At 32.6% G+C, this 21,442-nt stretch overlaps 1 protein-coding gene across 1 annotated transcript; it reads right to left on the bottom strand.

The window, feature by feature from the left end:
- Positions 1-12,726: 12,726 nt before the first annotated feature.
- On the bottom strand, positions 12,727-20,881 carry LOC127100746 (cytochrome P450 81Q32). Its single transcript, XM_051038016.1, has 2 exons — positions 19,826-20,881; positions 12,727-13,480 (listed from the first exon to the last, which is right to left on the bottom strand). The coding sequence occupies exons 1-2, from the start codon at positions 20,732-20,734 to the stop codon at positions 12,860-12,862; spliced, it is 1,530 nt and encodes a 509-aa protein (XP_050893973.1). The 5' UTR covers positions 20,735-20,881; the 3' UTR covers positions 12,727-12,859.
- Between the last annotated feature and the right edge of the window lie 561 nt (positions 20,882-21,442).

Here is a 21,442-nt window from a genome sequence, read left to right on the forward strand (position 1 = left end):
AAGCATAGTCAACATCAATCATCCCAATCGTACACACATAATGCCAATTTAATTACTCGTTTATTCTTTGATTCATTATGTCTTTTAATCGTATTAATACAAAAAATAAATAGCTATCAGATGCATGGTTTCGTAAGTGGCTCTAATACCACTGAAGGAGAAAGGCGATCCAAAACGCAACGGAATTTAAAACTTCTCCTTTAATGATCCTTACGAATGAGCATGATCAGTGATAGAATCATTACCTCTTGTGGCGATTGTAACCTTTGATGCATACCTACGAAGTGATCACGAACGTTGAACAATGACAACGCCTCTACTCAGTCCAGACGAACAGATTCCTTCAATCTCAGTGCTAGCTGCTACGAATGAAGGCTTTGAGTGAGTGAGAGAGAGAGAGAGAGAGAGAGAGAGAGAGAGAGAGAGAGAGAAACGAAATTGCAACTGCACTCATGATTCTACACAAGGGTTCTATTTATAGAACCACTTGTGTGGGCTGCAAGCTAAAAAGCCCACTCAAGTGTATATGGCTCATATCTTATAATATGCCAAAATCACTTAAGCGCGTGGTACCTTACCATATTTCGTATTCTACTTAAGTACACCGTATCTTACGATGTTATACAATTCACTTAAGGGCACCGTACATTACGGTATTCCTTAGTTACTCTATCTCTCATCAATCCGTCCTTTGTGTGACCTTATAGGTTTTCGCGGCATTGACAATTATATTAAATCACGTATTTAACATAATAAACAGTGAGCGGTATCTAGCAACACATCACTTCTACGCAAGACACGAAAATGTCATGTGATCTGACAAATCCTTCTGTGATAATAATTATGTGTATAATTACCCTTTTGCCCTTATGTCTATATTGAACACAAGGCATAGACCGTGTCATCCTTGTCAAGTTCAATATTGGGCCCATAGACATTTATCCTGTTACGCAAGATGAGAAAATTCCATCTAGGTCACTCATGTCCCTTAGCATGCTTCGTGGAGTACCCATCAACTGTCTTTATGGTCATCCAGTTACGGACAATGTTTGATCAGCAATAAGGCACTCGACTCTACATCTAGGGTTCATAGTGGTTTCAGGTTGAAGGGTGGTATACATCATTATCACCATAAGAATAACTTATGACACTTTGCATAACATTCTATATAGTATTCTCATAGCGGGTCAATCCAGTATAAATATTACTCTTAATATTCATACCTATGTTGAAGACTTGATAACTCCTTATCCATGATCCATGAGATGTGATCATCAGTCTATATACATAATAGTCTTAATGCTTTAATGTTATCCCACTTCACAATAAAGCTCGACTATGGATACTTTAAGAATAATGTCCTTATGTTTAATGTGATCTCATGATTAAGTCACACTTGATACATTAAACGGACTATCTATTCTAGGGACTTTATTAGACAAACATAATAAAGAAAAAGCCTTTTATTATTAATAAATAATTCGATACAAGTACCAAAAGTATTGGCCTCTAGGGCTTACACCAACATTATATACATTAGAATCTACTTTAATGTTTTCCAGTGTGCCTTCCCAGGATTGGCCATATACCTGTTTACAAGGCTCACTCCGTATGATATGTCTGGCCTCATATAGACCATAACATACATCAAAGAACCTACGATACTAGCATATGGAATGCTATTCATATATGCTCTTTTGACTTTAGTACTGGGACTTTGAGTCGTACTTAAATTGAATTGAGGATTAGTCAGTGTTATAATAGGCTTTGAATTCGACATACAAAACTTATCGAGAATATTTTTCAGGTATGTCTCTTGAGATAAGCATAATCTTGACTGAATTATATCTCTCTGGATGCCAATCCCAAGAATCCTGGAGGCAGCTCATAGATCCTTCATGTCTAACTCCTTATCGAGTTCAACCTTCACCTTCATGATATCGTTGACACTTTTTATTACTATGAGGATGTCATCCACATAAAGCAACAAAATAACAAGTGAATTTCCAGGTCGAAATCTAAAGTAAACACAGTGATCGAACTGGCTTCTAATGAAATCTATGTGTGCCATGAAGTTGTCAAATCTCATATTCCATTGTCGAGGAGATTATATTAGGCCATACAAAGACCTATTCAGCTTTCACACATAATCTTCCTTTCGCTTTTCTGCATACCCTCCAGGTTTCCTCATCAGGATTGTTTCATCTAGATCACCATACATGAAAGTTGTCTTCACATCCATTTGTTCAAGTTCTAGGTTGAACTTTGCCACCATGGCTAATAAAATTCTAATGGATCTATGCTTTACACCAGGTGAGAACACATCATTGAACTCGACACCTTCTTTCTAAGTGAACCTCTTAGCAACCAACCTTGCCTTAAATTTCTTCGACATCACTCATTTGATTCCTTCCTTAACCTTGAAAATTCACTTACAACTGACTAACCTGGCTCCTGGAGGTTTCTTGATCATCTCCCAAGTGGTATTATCATGAAGAGATTTCATCTCATCCTCCATGGAATTCAGCCATTCAATCTTGTTTCGACTCCCCATAACTTTCTTGTAGTCTCTAGGTTCTTCATTAAGAACCTCACTTGCAGAGATTAAGGAATAAGATATGAGATCTACATAACCAAGTCTCTGAGGTGGCTTAATGACTCTTCTCGACCTTTCTCTTTCCACTAGGTAGACATTATCAGTCTCCTTAGCTTCTTCAACAACTTCTACTTCTTCTTCGACTTCATCTGGGTTATGCAATTCAACATCACTATACTCCACGTCAATAGGAATGTCTTCCTGTTCTAGCTCTTCTCTAGAGATCTTGGTGCTTCGACAAACATCATCATTTTTCTTGAAACTCATATCATCTTCATTGAAAAATACATCTCGACTTGTGATACGCCTCATGTGACCTGACTCTAGGCACCACATCCTATAAGTTTTGACTCCTTTAGGGTATCCAAGAAACATACATCTCAGAGCTCTAAGTTTGACATTGTCTTGCCTAATGTGAGCATATGCTAAACATCCAAATACTTTAAGTCTGTCGAGATTAGGTGGATGTTTCAAACATACTTCTTCATGTGTATTCATCCCTAAAGTTGTCAAGGGACACTGATTTATCAGGTATGCTGCAGTCGCAACAACCTCGACCCAAAACACCTTCTTCAATCCAGCACTAACCAATTTGCATCTAACCATTTCCATAATGGTTCGATTAAACCTTCCAGCCAAATAATTTTGTTGGGGAGTACTTGCAGTAGTTTTGTGCCTTGCAATACCATACACAACACAGTAGCTGTCGAAGCCTCATTGCAAAGTTCAAGACCATTGTCGGTCCTTAACCTCTTGACCTACTGCTAGTTTGATTTTCGACCAGAGTCTTCCAACTTTGAAAATTTCAAAAGTTTCATCCTTAGTCTTCTGGATTAATACCCATAACTTTATGGAATAATCATTGTCATGTCCCAAATTTTGCCCACCCTTCATATGATTTCTAGTGTAATTTTATTACAATGTGTAAGGCTTCTAAGCACAAGGACAGAGGGTTGAATCCCATTTTTTCCATTTTTTTCCAAAAAATGTATTGTATTTTATTATATTTTATTTCTTCACATGGTTCTTAGACCAATTGGTAAAAAAAAACTATGAGTCATCACAGAGTTTTTAGACCAATTCTTTCCAAAACAAATGATATTTATTCACTCCTAATCAACACCATCAAAATCAATATTTAAGTTATTTTCCAAAATTAAAATAGCAAGAATCATATAAGATCATCAACTTTAAATCTCATTCTCACCACTTTGTAGAACTTTTTTTTAATTACAAAATTTATTTTTTATTTTAATTATGTTATTTTTAATCTAAAAATCTATTTTTGTATTTTATTATATTTTATTTTAATTTTCGATTTTTTTAATTATTGTTAATTTAAAAAAACCAAAATTTGTATTTTTTTAATTTTCGAATTTTTAATCTTAAAATCAAAATATGTATTGTTTTTTTTCTTCGAACTTTTATTGAATTTAATTATTATCATATTATTTATTTTAACATATTTTTAATCCAAAAATAAATAAAAAATCAAGATAAAATCAAAAAATTATCAAAATCTTTTTTGTTATTGTAAATACATTGTTTTATTGTTATCAATTATTATTTCTTCATAAGTAAATATTCATAAACAAAATAATAATTTATTTATACCTAATTTTAATTAAATAAATGATTTTGTGGATATCATTAATCTCTTTATTATTAGTATTAATCCTTTTAATTATTATTGATTTACTATCATCAATTATCCCGATTATTATCATCAAACATGAAATAAAAAAAAAAAAAATTTATTACTATTATTACTAGTATTTATTTTGGTATTTGTTTTTAATTGAATCAATTAATAGATTAAGATGGTATATATTACTATTAATAAAAGAAAAACAAAATCCCCAAAATAAAAAACCCAAAACAAGGTTGTTGGCATGCTGCATTTGAAATCCAAATATCCCATATTCTAAATTCATCACTCATTTCCTCAATTCCATTCCAAAATAAGCTAAATAAATCAAAACAATTCAATTAGTTCCCAAAACCAATTTGGATGAGAATTAAAGCAATAACTCAGTTGAAATTCAATCTTTCTTATAAATTGAGGAGAAACTTTCACAAAAAAAGGAAGTAAAACACGATCAAAAAACAAATTTTTATAGCAAAACATTCATTCCACCATTATCTCCTTCATCAACCTTACAACCATGACCTCCACTCCTCCACACCATTAACAAGCCTTTGTTCATTCCTATTACCTCACTAACCAAAACACAACAATAACAACTATCATAACAAGACCGAAAAAAATTCAAGAAAACACGATTAAGGCATCAACAGTAACAATAAAAAAAAGAGAAGGAAAAACTTTTCTGGATCCGCAGTTCACACGCACCCCCAGCTCCGGCCGTGGACCACTACGTCGCCCCTTCTCCGACGATGAACAGGACCGACCGGCCTCCTCCATGTGACGCATCGTTAGTTCTTTTTCCCCTATTTTTTGTGCTGCTATGATTTTTATGTGTTTAACTGTATTTGTTTGTTTATGTATTTCAAGTTGTTTTGAGAGATTGATAATATGAAAGAAAGAAGAGAGAAATGAGTTGGAAAACAGAAGAACAAAAATTAGAATGGAGGAGAAAGAGAGAGTACGAGTAAGAAGAGAGAGGAGTAATGATTCAGTCCTTTTGCCCTTTTTTTTTTATATATTTTTATTATTTCTACTTGCCACATGTCCAAATTTCATTGATCAGTCAAAAAGGCCGTGCCCCCTTTTCCTCGTTATACGTTTTTTTCCTCTTCCTTTTTTATATATACTTACTTCCTTGTTTGTTTATTTATTTATTATCCATTACATGATGCTATTATTATTTATATTGAAAGGCTTATAGTACCCAATTTGCACCTTAATGCATACCGTACTCATTTAATGTTGGTTAGAACTTCGTGTTTTATTTTAATTGGTCTTTAACATTTCAAAATAATAAAGTTCAAAAAATACAAAAAAAAAAATATCAATTTCATATTTATTTGGTTTTTTTAATTGTTAAACCTTTTCTCTTTTTATTAATTTAATTTTGGTTTATTTTTTTTAATCATTAATATAATTTTTTTTATTTCTTTCACCATTTTCACTAATATTTAGTTAATTGTAAAAATAAAAATAAAATAAAAAATAAGTTCATTTAATTATATTTTTTAAATATTGTTGGATCTTTCTCTTTTAGCCCAGGATATTTTGTTTTGTTTAAAAATATACAATTTTATTTCTTTCATTTTTATTATTAGTCACAAAAATAAAAATAACAAAATATAAAAATACTCTTTCCTATTTCCTTCTAGTCCAAAAAAAGAATACAAAAAATATATAATTAGGGATTTAAATTAAGGTTAAGATTAATTTTGAAATCAAGCATAATTAAATTAGTGGTTATTTTTAAATGATGAATATTTCGCCTTTAATACAAATAATAAAAAAGAACAAAAATAAAAATAAAATTAATTAGAGAATATTAATTAATAAAAAATTTAGAGTTAAATTTGAGATAATTTTAAGGATAATATGAGATGAAATTCTAGGGATAAATGTCTAGGGTTTTAAGGATGAAAAATCAGGGATAAAACTAGGGATTATGGATATATCATTTATCATTTAATATTTAGTATTATCATTTATTTATTTTGTTAAATAAATTAATCATTACATATCCATAATCCCTAGACATAGCCCTATAAGCCCTCTACCCTATTGTATTGAGTCATTTTCTTAAAATCAATCACTTCTCCGCCCGTGATGCGTGGGAATTTTCAAGGGATAAAAACAATCAACAAACAACTCTTTTATATAAAAACTACGGTACTCTGATCTCTCACCTAATGCGAAGGTACATAGGTATAGAGCTGTAAACTCTAGCGAGTACGATAATGATAAATCTTTTTTGGGTCTCCCATTTGTTTAATTAAAATATTTACTCAATAAAAATATGATAAATAATTAATAATTAATCAATAATCAAGGAAACATTTGTAAGCCCATATTAACTCTAGAATTGAAGGAGGGTCCCATTGAGTACAATGGAGGTAAGATTTACCTAATATTTTCTCTTTACTTAACTGACTCCCGAACCTAGCATCTCACACTTAGTTATTAGGTATTCTCATAATTTTCCCGTTCCTTAGGAACGAATAAAGGATGGTGGCGACTCTTTCATTTTTCCAGTCATGACAGCTGGCGACTCTACTAGGGAGTTCTAATACTTTCCCTAAAGAGAGTCCGTCCTAACCTTTGGTTTTTAGGGTTATGTGTTTTTTGTTTGCTTGTTTATTTTCTGATTATTTATTTGCTTATTCTTTTTTATATTTTCTATTTCTTCCATATATATTTTTATTATATATTTCATTATATTGTCATCACGTGGAAAGGATTGTTATATGTGTGAAGCCAAAACCCAGGCTTGAGGAAAAAGATATAAGCTTAAGAAATGGGTCATCCTGTTTTGGCCATTGAGGTTTTTATCTCATGGGGTCTTTGATGACGATTCCGCCTAGAGTAAATCAATTCAAAAATTTGTCATAAGAAGGTTGTCACTTCTTCATAATGGAACTTTGAATTTGGTTCATGACTCTAGGGACCTATTCTAAAACACCTTTAAATCAGGGTGACCTTATATTATCAACCCGTAAGGGTCGTTACTAAGGTCCCACCTAGACGAGACCTATCCCGAAGGATTACCACAAGAAGGCTTGCTCCTTCTCAGGGTAAAATAAGGGTATAGTCCATGACTCTAGGGTTATCATCTTACCCAAAACTTTACATCCTACAAGTGAGGGGATTGAGTAGTCTAATTTTAGATCCGACCTAATCATAAGAAGCCTATCCAATTAGGGAATACTTACATGTTACCCCAATCTTAAAAACTTTAAAATAGAAAGACATTCATATCTTATTTTAATTGGTCTCTAACGTTTCAAAAATAATAAAGTTCAAAAAATATAAAAGTATCAATTTTATATTTATTTGTTTTTTTAATTGTCAGACGTTTTCTCTTTTTATTAATTTTATTTAGGATAATTTTTTTAATCATTAATATAATTTTTTTATTTCTTTCATCATTTTCACTAATATTTAGTTAATTTGCAAAAATACAAAAAATAAAAAAATAAGCTCATTTAATTTTTTTTTAATATTGTTGGATCTTTCTCTTTTAGCCCAGGTTATTTTGTTTTGTTTAAAAATATATAATTTTGTTTCTTTCATTTTTATTATTAGTCACAAAAACAAAAATAACAAAATATAAAAATACTCTTTCTTATTTCCTTCTAGTCCAAAAAAAAAAGAATACAAATATATATAATTAAGGATTTAAATTAAGGTTAAGATTAATTTTGAAATCAAGCATAATTAAATTAGTGGTTATTTTTAAATGATGAATATTTTCCCTTTAATACAAATAATAAAAAAGAACAAAAATAAAAATAAAAATAATTAGAGAATATAATTTAATCAAGAATTTAGGGTTAAATTTGGGATAATTTTAGGGATAATATGGGATAAAGTTTTAGGGATAAATGTCTAGGGTTTTAAGGATGAAAAATCAGGGATAAAACCAGGGATTAGGGATATATCATTTTTATCATTTAATATTTAATATTATCATTTATTTATTTTGTTAAATAAATTAATTATTATATTTTTACAATCAAATGGGATAATAATCAAAGGGATAAGAACATGGAATAAAATTCTAGGGTTGTCCAAGGGATAAAATCGGGGATAAAATAGGGATAAGGGTTATGTCTAATATTTGAGTATAATCACTAATTAATTTTTTAAATAAATCAAATACTATATTTTTGCAAAACAATTAAGGGATAAAATCAATTCAACACACTTCAAACTATAATTCCTCTACCCTAGTGTATTGAGGCATTTTCTTAAAATCAATCACTTCTTCGCCCCCGATGTGTGAGAATTTTCAATGGATAAAAATAATCAACAAACAACCTTTTTATATAAGAACTATGGTACTTTGATCCCTCGCCTAATGCGAAACCACATAGGCATAGAGATGTAAACTCTAGCGAGTACGATAATAAAAAATCTTTTTTGGGTCTCCCATTTATTTAATTAAAATATTTACTCAATATAAATATGATGAATAATTAATAATGAATCAATAATCAAGAAAACAGTTGTAAGCCCACACTAACCCTAGAATTGAAGGAGGATCCTATTGAGTACAATAGAGGTAAGAGGTACCTAGTACCTTCCCCTTACTTAACTGACCCCCGAACCTAACATCTCACCCTTAGTTATAAGGTATTCTCATTATTTCCTTGTTACTTAGAAATGAATAAAGAATGGTGGCGACTCTGTCATTTTTCTCGCCACGACAATCATTAACTATGGATAGGAAATACTTTGCACTTGAGTGTGAAGGATACCTTGTAGACCCCAAAGATCAAAATGAATGTAATAAATGGATCCATGTGTTCTTTGTTTACCATTGCTAAAATTCACCCTACAGGATTTACCAAATACACAAGGTTTATAAAACTCCAATTTTTTGACCTTGTCTCCACACAACAAACTTTGTTTCGACAATTAAACCAGGCCTCTTTCACTAACATGGCCAAGTCGCTTGTGCCACAACTCAGTTTTCGACACAAGTTTTATGGATACCACATTTGCTGAACCACTTATAACCTCAACCTTAAAGGTATATAAGCCTTATTTATTCACACCTCTCAAGACTTCCTACTAACCTTTCATTACCGTTAAGATACTTTGCTCTCATCTGAAAACATATCCTTTCTTGTCGAATTCACCAAGAGAAATCAAATTCCTCTTAATATCAAGTACATACTTGACATCAGTCAATAACCTTATTGGCTCATCATGGAGCTTCAATCTCATAGATCAAATTACTGTAATCTTACAGGCTTTGTTGTTTCCCATCATCACTAGTCTACCATCTTAGTCACATAATTCCTCAAACACGTCTTTGTTTGGATTCATGTTTCAAGTACAGCATAAATCCATAATCCACTCATTGCTAGATTCGCTGCTTGAAACCACTTGGACATCAGATGAATCATAATCTTCTTGCACAATGGTTGCATTACCATTATCCTTTCCACTATGATTACCCAGTCGATCAGGGCACACCTTTCTTGTGTCACCCTGATTCTTACATTGGTAACACCTAATAGCAGGAGCATCACCACCATAAGAATTTTGTAGAACTTTACCCTTCTTCTTCTCAAACCTACCATCTTTATTTGTGAATTTTCCTTTTATAGGCAATCCTTCACCAATTATTGATGGCTTGTGCTCATTTCGTTTGTTCAAATCCTTATAGTACAAGGCTGATTGAACATCTTCAAAGGTTAACATGTCTCTTCCATACAAGAGAGTTTCTTTGAAATGAGCATGAGACTTCGGTAAATCACAATATCAACAATGTTTGATCTTTATCATTAATCTTGACCTCGATACTCTCAACATCAAGAATCAATTTGTTGAACATATCCAGCTGCTCAGCCGAGGCTTTGTCTTCACTCATCTTGAATGAATACAACACTTGCTTCAGGTAAAGACAATTGACCAACGATTTCTTCATGTACAAACCTTCAGGTTTCGTCCATACACCAGCTGCACATTTCTCCTTCGAAACCTGCCGGAGAACCTTATCACCAAGGCTCAATACAATGATGTTATGGGCTTTCTCAATCATCTTCGTCTTCCCCTTATCCGTTAGGACATCATCCATCTTCTCCGATCCTTTAAACACTTCTAACAAAACCTGTTGAACAAGAAGGGCTTGCATCTTCAAGCGCCACAAACTGAAATCATTCACACAAGTGAATTTCTCAATCTCATACTTTGTTAGCGATATCTTCTTCTCCATGCTCACCACACTAGTTTGTTATGAATCGATATCGTCAAGAACAAACCAAAATATGAGAAAGATTGAGTTTCTTGAACAAACACAAGAAACCCTATTAGGTTTTACGAAAGAGAGAGAAGAGAAAAAGGAAGAATAAGAATCATAATTAGTTATTGTTAAGAGCCTCACATTGGATAATATATGGCCTAAACATGTGTTTATAAGTGGGGATAATCCTAACTCTACCAACCGGTTTTGTAGGATTGAGTTAGGTCAAACCACATTTCTTAACATGATATCAGAGCCTCTTTTAAGATCTGGTGGGCCACCTATTATGGTTTCCGCTATCGGGCCACCCACCATTTATTTCCACACTCCAAATGTCTAGTCCTAAGCATGAGGGGGTGATTTAAGAGCCCCCCATTTACTATTCACTTTCTCAATTAAGATTCAAAGATTACAAGTGAATATGAACAACCAAAACTCTCTCCCAACAACCTGAGAGAAACAATCTATTTATAGACTAGTAAACTAACTTAAGCAACAAACAAACTTTAACAATTGAGCTAATAGACTGACCCAATTCGACATACTAACTTAGACTACAAGTTAGCATATTTTGACATCGTGCTAGAACAAACTTCGACTACAACGCGCATATCTTTGATTCCTGCATGCTTGAACAAACTTCGACTACATGGATAACTACTGTCAAAATATCAAACTATCTCTGTCGAGACTAGAGTTCGATTCAAATACCATATTATACTTTCACAACCTTTATGAATCTTAATAGACTTGAAAGAGACTTATATTACTCACATTCAACTAATTTTAGTTTTATTTGATTTGATTTTATACTACTAGATATTTGACTAAACTTAAATTTTATAAAATACACGCAAGTTAAATTTGAATATATATATATATATATATATATATATATATATATATATATATATATATATATATATATATATATATATATATATATATATATATGAGTGAGTTCAACTTACTCAAAAAGTAAATTTTTTAAATTTACTCCAAATCATAATCTTTAATTTATATTTAATTTAATGGCAAATTGAGTAAAAATACTAATTATAATTAAATAAGAGATTAATTACTATACACTGTCAGTGTAAAATGTTTTACACTGTCGGTTCATCACCATCACCCGTTTGTATTACTTTATAGATTTTTAAAATAAAAGTCAAACTTCTTTTAATATCCAACGTCTATAAATAACCGATGGTGTAAAACTCTTTTACACTGACAGTGTATTTCAATTAATCTCATTAAATAAAGGGTTAATACATCTTTTTCCCCTACCATTTGGGCCATTTTGAAAAACCTCACGGTAAAAAAAAAGTTTGGCTCCTTCTAATATTTCAAGATTCCTTTATATTCCCCCTCATTAAACCCGATCAGCTTAAAAGATGATGTGACATTGATATGTATGCAAATTTTATTTAAAATTATTTCCACGTGCGTAAACCGATAAGGCTAATGATCAAATTACCCTAAAGCAAATCTAATATTGTAAAGGTATTTTAAAGAACATAAACCCTAAAAATTAAAATTGTGCATTTCTTCTTCGTTTCACACTCTTGAAAAAAAGGAGACCTTTCACGTTTTTCACTTTGATTCATTGATGCTTATTAGTTTAAAAAAGGAGAAGTTATTCTGACATCTCATTGACGTTCGTTAACTGCACTTTTGTATTCTATTGTGCATTGGTGGTATAAAACATGTACGATTCTATTGCTGCACTTTAGATTAGAAACAATTTACAGGATGTGATTTGGAGTAAGTTAAAAAACTTACTCTTGAAGTAACTTGAACTCATATATATATATATATATATATATATATATATATATATATATATATATAGATATATATATATATATATATATATATAGAGAGAGAGAGAGAGAGAGAGAGAGAGAGAGAGGATCCATTGACATCCAGTCTAAATTTAAACGTCACAAATCAAATCTCAACTGTTAATATGAATAAATCAAACGATCATATAAATAGTCTATTTTTTAGGAAAAAGAAATAACAATGTCTTTTTTTTTCATTTAATATAACTGTTTTATTCAATCATATTAACGGTTGAAATTTGGTGTAAGTCTTTTAAACTTACAGTTGGTGTCATCAAATCCTGATTCGTAGTATATATATAAAGAGAGAGAAGGGCAATTTCAAACATATCTCCATAGTATTATCGTTGTCTTTATGCTAGCAAATTCATATGCGAAGTAGGACTACATGTAGAAAATACGACACCAAATATTTTGGTTGTCCTTGTTTATTCAGTTTATCTTACAACACTTTTATTTATGTTTTTACACATACTTTTATTAATTTAATTACACATAATCCAATATGTAGAATACATAGTAAATTATATATTCGAGAGAACTTTTACCATAGCTTGACGTGGCTTGCATAAAGCAACCAAAGGTTCAACTTTAGGCATTGTAAGACCTATTCCCTCAGCCATATCAATTTCTTCATTACCAATCCTCTCCCACTCAAAACATTGAATCAAAGACGCTATTGCATTTGCCATAAAACGTTTTGCTAAAACAGATCCAGGACAAGCTCTCCTTCCAACGCCAAATGGAATCATAGTATAAATCTCACTATCTAATTCCCTTTCTTTAAATCTTTCTGGCACAAACCTTGTTGGATCCACCCATAAGTTAGGGTCCCTATGTAAGGTCCAAAGATTCACAAGAAGCATTGTGCCTTTTGGTATATCAAACCCACAAACATTGCAATTATTTGAGGACTCGTGTGGTATCAATAATGGAGCCACAGGGTATAAACGAAGTGTTTCCATAATTACATTTTGTAAGTATTTTAGTTTTGAAGCGTCTGATTCATTCATAAGTTGATTTTGATGGATGATGGTGTTTATCTCTTCCCTAACCTTTTTCATTATTTCTGGATGGCTGAGGAGAAGTGAGAATGCCCATTCCATGGCTGTAGCTGAAGTTTCAGAGCCAGCTACAAGCATTACCTACATAATTATTTTGACATATCACGTGAAATTTTAATTTAAGTTTTTTTATCATCCAAAAACTAACTTTAGAAGAAGAAAAATCAATTAAGTATTGTCACAATTGTTAATTAAAATGCATATAAAGTCAACATGATAATTCGAAATAGCCATTACAATTTTTAATTAACACTTTCTATTTGAGTATTAAGTATAATGAGAAAAATAGATTTTGCTAGTAGTGAACTAACTCTTTGATCCAAACGGCCAACCATTGTTTGTTGAGATATATGCAATAACAAATTGTGTGTGGTTCAAACCTAAAGTTAATTAGGATTTAGAGTTTGTTATATGAATTTAATTGAAATACATTGACAGTGTAAAATAATTTTACACAGTCAGTAAATCATAGACGTTGGATGTTGGGAGAAGTCAGTAAATCATAAACGTTGGATGTTGGGAGAAGTTTGAATTTTTATTTTAACCATAAATAAAGTAATGCAAATAGATGATGATGAATTGACAGTCTAAATTTTTACACTAACAATGTATAATAATTAATCTTTTGTTATATTTATTACTTAGTAGTCAAGTCACTTAGTTGTATATAAATAGATACTAGTACTTTATAGTTCCGTTTTCTAACACAAATATAATTCAATAATATCAATCCTTATTTTATATTCTCTCTCTTTCTCTCCTCACTAAAAGTGCCCCACGCACTAACAAACTGGTATTAGAGCTCAAAGTTAGATTCTTGATTGTGTTTTCAAGAATCACACGTCGGTGATCGTGTTTTCGGGAATGTGGGTTGATAATCAATCACTACAAAGATGAATGGTACTAATGGAGTTCCGAATTCTCTTCCAATTCTTGACGACAAAAATTGGAACCGATGGACCAAGCATATGAAGTCCTTTTCCGGCTTTCATGAAACCCTAGAAATGGTTACTAATGGCGTCCTTGAGCTTGCTGAGAATGCAATTGATGCTCAGAGAGTCGTGAATAAGGAGGCGAAGTAGAAAGCTCACAAGGTTGTGCATTGCATTCAATCAATGGTAGATTCGAGGAATTTTGACAAGATATCTCATGCTGAATCGGCGAAGGAGACATGGAATATTCCTGTCAAGTACTATGAAGGAGGTGAGAAAGTCAAAATTGTCAAATTGAAGACTTTGTGACGATAATATGAATTGATGTATATGGGAGAAGATGAAAAGATTGCAGGCTATGTGTCTAAGGTGCAAAATCTTGTCCATCTCACGAAGGATTTTGGTGAAACCCTAACTGATAAGGTGATAGTTGAGAAGGTAATGCGTGCGTTGACCTCTCACTTTGATCACATTATCGTAGCTATTCAAGAATCCAATAATCTTGAAACCATGAAACTGGAAGATTTGGTTGGTTCGTTGGAGGCACATGATTAGGATTGTCGAAAGGAAAAAAGGTTCAAGATTCAATACAAGCACTGCATGCTCAGACATGGAAGAAGTATGGTGGTTCCAAAAAATTCAAAGGCAAATGAGACAAGACTCAGCGCAAGAAGTCTTGGTCGAACCCTCAAAAGCATAAGGTCGATGATATGGTTTTTGAATCCTCGAAAAGAGGAGAAGGAAACTCCTATCAGAAAGACAAAGAGAAAAAGATGTGCAATGCTATAACTGTGAAAAATGGGGTCATTTGGCCAAGAATTATTGGTACAATACCGACAAGGGAGTGAAAAAAGGCTAAGAGGAAGGAGCGAACCTTGCACACTAAGATTCAAATGATTATGAAGATATGGTGGTTATGGCTGCAATTGTAGATGACCATGTCGACTCCAAGATCTGGTTCCTCGACTCCGGCTGATCGAATCACATGACTGGTCCAAAAGTGTGGTTAGCAGATATCGACTCATCGAAGAAGAGCAATGTCAAACTTGCTGATAGTAGCTCGTTGCAAGCAGAAGGTATTGAAGGTTATTTAAAGGAGAAATGGAGGAAAAGTTATGATAAAAGATGTACACTATATATCTGGAATAAAGTGAAAACTGCTAAGTGTTGGATAACTGGTCGAAAAAGGTTTCTCAATGATTATGAAAGATGGAGCCTTGGAACTGTTCGACACTCAGAATAATTTGGTCTTGAAATCTCCTTTGTCGTATAATAGGACATTCAAGATCATAATCAGTTTGACTGAAGTAAAATGTTTAAAATTAGTTGTCGGCCACAAGAATAGTTGGTTGTGGCATTTGAGGTTTGGACATCTGAACTTTCAATCACTCGGTCAACTTATCATTCAATAATTCTTTAAGAGATTCAAGATGCTTGTTGAAAACCAGAGTGAGAAGAAGATCAAAGTTCTGTGAATAGATGGAGGTGTCAAATACACATTCAAGATGTTTGAAGAGTTTTATGCAAAACATGTTGTCGATCATAAGGTAACAACTTCTTACATGACTTAACATAATGTAATTGCAGAGAGAAGAAACATGACCATATTGGAAATGGCGAGATGCATGATGAAGCAAAAGAATCTGCCAAAATCCTTATAGGGAGAAGTAGTCACCACTACTGTCTATATACTAAACATGTTCCCTAACAAGAAGCTGAAGAACAAGGTTATTAAAGAAGTTTGGAGTGTCAAACAACCATCAGTGAGTTATCTAAAGGTGTTTGGATCTATTTGTTATAAGCTTGTTCCCGATGCTAGAAGAAGGAAGCTTGGTGACAAGAGTGAACTTATGATTCTGGTAGGATATCATAAAATTGATGCATATAGGTTGTTCAATCCAATTAATAAGAAGATCGCGATGAGTCGAGATATTGTGATTGGAAACATTTCTGCATGGGATTGGAATTCTAGTGATGTAAATAAAAAGCAATTGATGAGCTATGATTTTGACGAAGCGAGTAATGATGACGAAGTCGAATATATTGTTGATATTCTAGTCGAAGTCAAAGAAGTTGCTGACATGCCCAACACAGTCGAACTTAAAGATGGTGTAGCTAGTAAAAGACCTCAAAGAACTATAGCTCGTCCATCAAGACTTCAAGACTATGAAATGACTAGTGATAATGAAGTCACACCAGATGGAGAATTAGTTCATTTTTACTTACTTGCTTGTGCTGAACCAATCAGCTATAGAGAATATTTAAACAATAAATAGTGGAAGTCAATTATTGTCGAATATTTACAAGCAATCGAAAGAAACAACGCATGAGAGTTAGTCGAATTGCCAACACATACAAAAGCTATCAAAGTGAAGCGGGTGTTCAAGTTGAAGCACAATACTGATAGGTCTATAGCCAAACATAAGGCAAGCTTGGTAGCTTGAGGTTTTCTTTAGAAAGCAGGAGTCGACTACTCTAAAGTATATATCAAGTAGCAAGATTGGAGACTGTTCGACTAGTAGTCGCCTTGGCATGCAAGCAAGGCTGGTCAACATTTCACTTAGATGTGAAATCATCATTTTTCAATGGTCCCTTAGACGAAGAAGTCTATGTCACACAACCTCCTGTGTTTGTGATACAAGAGGAATCAAGAAAAGTTTATAAGTTTCACAAAGTGCTATATGGCCTCAAACAGGCACCTAGGGAATGGAACAAGAAAATCGACGCATACTTAGTCGAATTGGGATTCATCAAATGAAAATATGAGTATGGTGTTTATGTTCAGGTTGTAGCACAAATATAACAATTATCTGCTTATATGTCGATGACTTGTTAGTAATTGGAAATAGCTTGGAGAACTTGTCGAAGTTCAAAGAGCTGATGAAGAAGGAATTTGAAATGTCAGATATGAGAAACTTGTCTTATTTCCTAGGCATGAAATTTCAAATGTCAAAGCAAGGTATGATGCTACATCAAATAAAGTATGTCAAAGATATTCTCAAGAGATTCAAGATGGATGACTCGACTCCTACATCTTCGCATGTCAAACCAAATTTGAAGTTGGAAAAGCATGGAGAGGAAGACGTAGTCGATGCAACTTTGTTCAAACAAATTGTTGGATCTCTGAGATATGTGTGCAACAGTCGAGCTGATATAGATTTCTTAGTCCGAATAGTGAGCAAATACATGAGTGAACCAAGGGTGTCATACATAAGAAGAATCCTAAGATACTTAAAAGGTTCGATAAACTATGAAATTCTATTTCGACGAGACTCTGAAAGCAAAGAAGTTATGGTTACTTGTTATTCAAATGTTGTTTGGTGTGGAGATAAGAAAGATCGAAGAGGCACAGCTGGTTATTTATTTCAAGTATTTGGTGCACCAATCTCATGGTGCTCGAAAAAGTAACATGCGGTGGCATTGTCATCATGTGAGGATGAATATATACCAGGATCATATGTTGTGTATCAAGTAATTTGGATCAGATTTGTGCTGGAAGATATTGAGGTCGAAGTGAAGAAACCTCTGGTGTTATAAATCGACAATAAGTCAGCCATAAATCTTACGAAGAATCCAGTTTTTCATGGAATGAGTAAGCACATCAACATTAGATTTCACTTCTTAAGGGAAAAGGTAAATCGAGGTGAACTTAAAGTAAGACATTGCTCAAGTGAAACACAATTGACCGACATTTTCACCAAAGAATTGAAGATCGACAGATTCCTGAATTTAAGAAAGAAATTAGGAATAGTTCATATCGACTATGATTAGTGTGTGTTCGCCAACTTAGATTATAGGGGGGTAGGTTGAGATATATGCAATATAATCTAAGTTGTGTGTAGCCCAAGCCCAAAGTTAATTAGGGTTTAAGGTTTATTATATTTACTTAGTAGTCAAGTCACTTTGTTGTATATAAATAGATACTTTATAATTTAGTTTTGTATCACAATCATAATTCAATAATATCAATCCTTATTTTATAATCTCTCTCTCTCTTTTTCTCTTCATTAAAAATGCCTCACACACTAACATTCTTCACATTCTTCCATGAGATATTCTTTATGTTTATACTACTTTGGAAGAAAAATAATTTTGGTCGTTGCATCCCACTCCCACCTATTTTTATCTTAGTCGAGGATGAATATAACTTGTTCCCATTGAAGAGTTCTCAACATCATGAAATTAGACGAAACACTTTCTCACCTTCTTCCTAAACCTTTCAGTTAGCTCTATTCGAATTAAACAATGTAGTTAACATGCTTCATATCCTTTAGCATATTGAAAATAATAAATTGTTAAAGTATCCATGGAAATAGATTGGAAATTCATCCCTAGGATTATGCATGTTGGGATAAACAAATCCCCCATAGACCTCACCCATGACCTTGAAAGAATCAACCTTCTCACTCATCTTACGAGGATACCACTAACTCCTTTATTATACAAGTCCACATCTATGACCACATACTCATTTCACAACTTCTTTGGAGTTTTGTCCAACAACCTGTTTGATCACCAACTGAGACACAATTATCATATGTATGTGATCATAGGTTGTAACCTTGCTTTCCATTATCTCAAGTTTCATTGTTATAGTATTGTTCTCGATTTGATTACTAGAACTTATGATCTAGTTGACTTTTGAATTTCTAAATTATCCATTTTGGTTTAATGATGATCACGTCAACGCTAGTACCTGTTTGGGCTCTAACTTATGGTTTGACACTAATATCATGATTCATCTTGCCTACTAGATCTTAGATTTCAACACAAGGGTGAATATGTGTTTATAAGTCGGAGCAATCCTCATCCTACAAGCCGATTTTATAAGATTGAGTTAGGTCAACCATATTTTTTAAAATGGTATAAAGAGACTGGTTTAAGATCCAGTATGACACATGCTATCAGGTTTTCGTAATTGGATTATCCATCATTTATTTTTAGGCTCTAAATGTCAAGTTTTGTGCGTGAAGGAATGTGTTAAGAGTTTCGCATCAGATAATATATAATCTGGGCATATCCTTATAAGTGGAGACAATTATCACCCTACAAGTCAATTTTGTAAGAATACCAGACCTCATATTTTAATATTGAAAGTCATGTGGAGAATCAAGAGTGATGCTTAAAAAAAAAAAAGATGGAAGGAGAATAAGGATAGCATGACACTTATTGACTTATTAATTAAGGTGGTTCTTTATATAAAAATGACTATAGATATTGATTTTGTAAATGACGAGTGTCGGTCTATAATTGCATTGTTTACTAGTCCTATTCATTCACAATAATTACGCGTTTTGAAAGATACGATTGTCTTTTGTAGGGTCAAGCAAATCATATCAAATTAATAACAAGTTGTCCTTATGACTCTAATAATATTGATCATACACAAAATAAACACATTAATTATTCTATAAGTTATTTTTAATACTGTATATGAAATTTTCAACTAGATTTAGTGTGCAAGAAAGAAAGTAGTATAGTTAATAATTCTCACCAGAACAACACCTTTCACAATTTCCTCAGTGTAGAATTCTGGCTCCTTTTGTTGCAAGTCTAACATAACATCAATCAACGTCATATTTCTTTGGTCGTTGCTCCAATTTCTCCGTTTCTCATCAACTAGCTTCTGAAGAAAGCTATCCATCTTTTTCATCAACTTCACCATCTTCTTTTTCTTCCCTTGAAAATCAATCCATTCTAGTATTGCAAAAAAATCATTCAAATTCCCACTTCCAAGAAGCTCTATATATTCATTCATTAAAATTTGAAACTCTTTTCCTTCTAAGGCAGCATCATCATCTTCACCATAGTATCGTTTCCCAGATATCACTCTCAACATGGTATTGAAAGAAAGCTCCAAAGTTTTTGTTTTGAGATCAACTTTTGACATTATTTCTCCTTTGCACCCTTCAAATATTTGCTTAATCAAAAATTTCACTTCATCTTCTCGAACTTTCGTGAACATGGCAAGACGGTTGTTGGAGAAAAGCTCCATAGTTGTTAAACGGCGTAGTTTGCGCCAAAGTTCACCGTAAGAAGAAAACCCTAATGTTGTATTATTATAGTTGAGATATTTTCCGGCAAGTGTTACGGAGCGATTTGCGAATGTTATGTCATTATTTGACAAACATTCTTCTACTGCGGATGGTGAAGAGACGACGAGGACGTTGCGTGTTCCGAATTGGAGGAAGAAGATGTGGCCGTAGGTATTTGTGAGGTTGTGGAGACTTCGATGTAAGGGTTGTTTGATGAGGTGGAGATGGCCTATGAGTGGTAAAGATGGTGGGGATGGAGGGAGTTTTTTGTTGTTGGATTGTTTCTTTTGAGTCAATTTCAAAAGGATGAGGAAAGTTAGGAGGAAGAGTGAAGTGGGTATCATCCATTTTGTTTCTTCCATTTTCATAAAACAATAGTGCTTGGAGTTTCCTCTTTCAAGTTATTATGAGAGAGTGGTGATGTAGTTTGTTTTATATATAGATAAATATCTGATAGGGTTGACCTACTTATATGGTTATCTTGAGGAGAACCACTGAACTCTTGATAATAATTGATCTTAGTAGCAGTTGGGTTGATATATATATATATATATATATATATATATATATATAGTTAAGATTAAATGACAACAACATATCAAATTTAATAATATGACATATTTCATAACTCTTCAACACATATAGATCATTTCTATAAAATTTAATATCAATTTAAAATTATTTGATATGTCAACGAAATATATAAATATTTAATTATATGATTATTTAAAAACACAAACCTTGAATCTAAATACTTTTTTGCTCTTGTATCCATCCTAGAGAAATTTTCCCAAATAAAATAAACACGTTTTAAAGTTTTAAAGTTTTCATGTCAAATGTTTCATTATCAATTTTTAATATTCAGAATGTTTTTATAATGATGGTTGAATGTTTCACGCGGATCACTAATGACAATGTCTTGAGCATTGATACTCATTAATTGGACGACAAAGATTTGTTCAACCACGGTGAATAAACTTAATAAACACACATATATTTTCCCCTGATTATTACTCAAAATCGAGTTAAATGTTTTTCTTTTTAAATAAACTAGTAAAGGACCCGTGCGTTTGCAC

Source organism: Lathyrus oleraceus, chromosome 7 (genome assembly GCF_024323335.1).
Source record: "Lathyrus oleraceus cultivar Zhongwan6 chromosome 7, CAAS_Psat_ZW6_1.0, whole genome shotgun sequence".
Taxonomy (NCBI): Eukaryota; Viridiplantae; Streptophyta; class Magnoliopsida; order Fabales; family Fabaceae; genus Lathyrus; species Lathyrus oleraceus.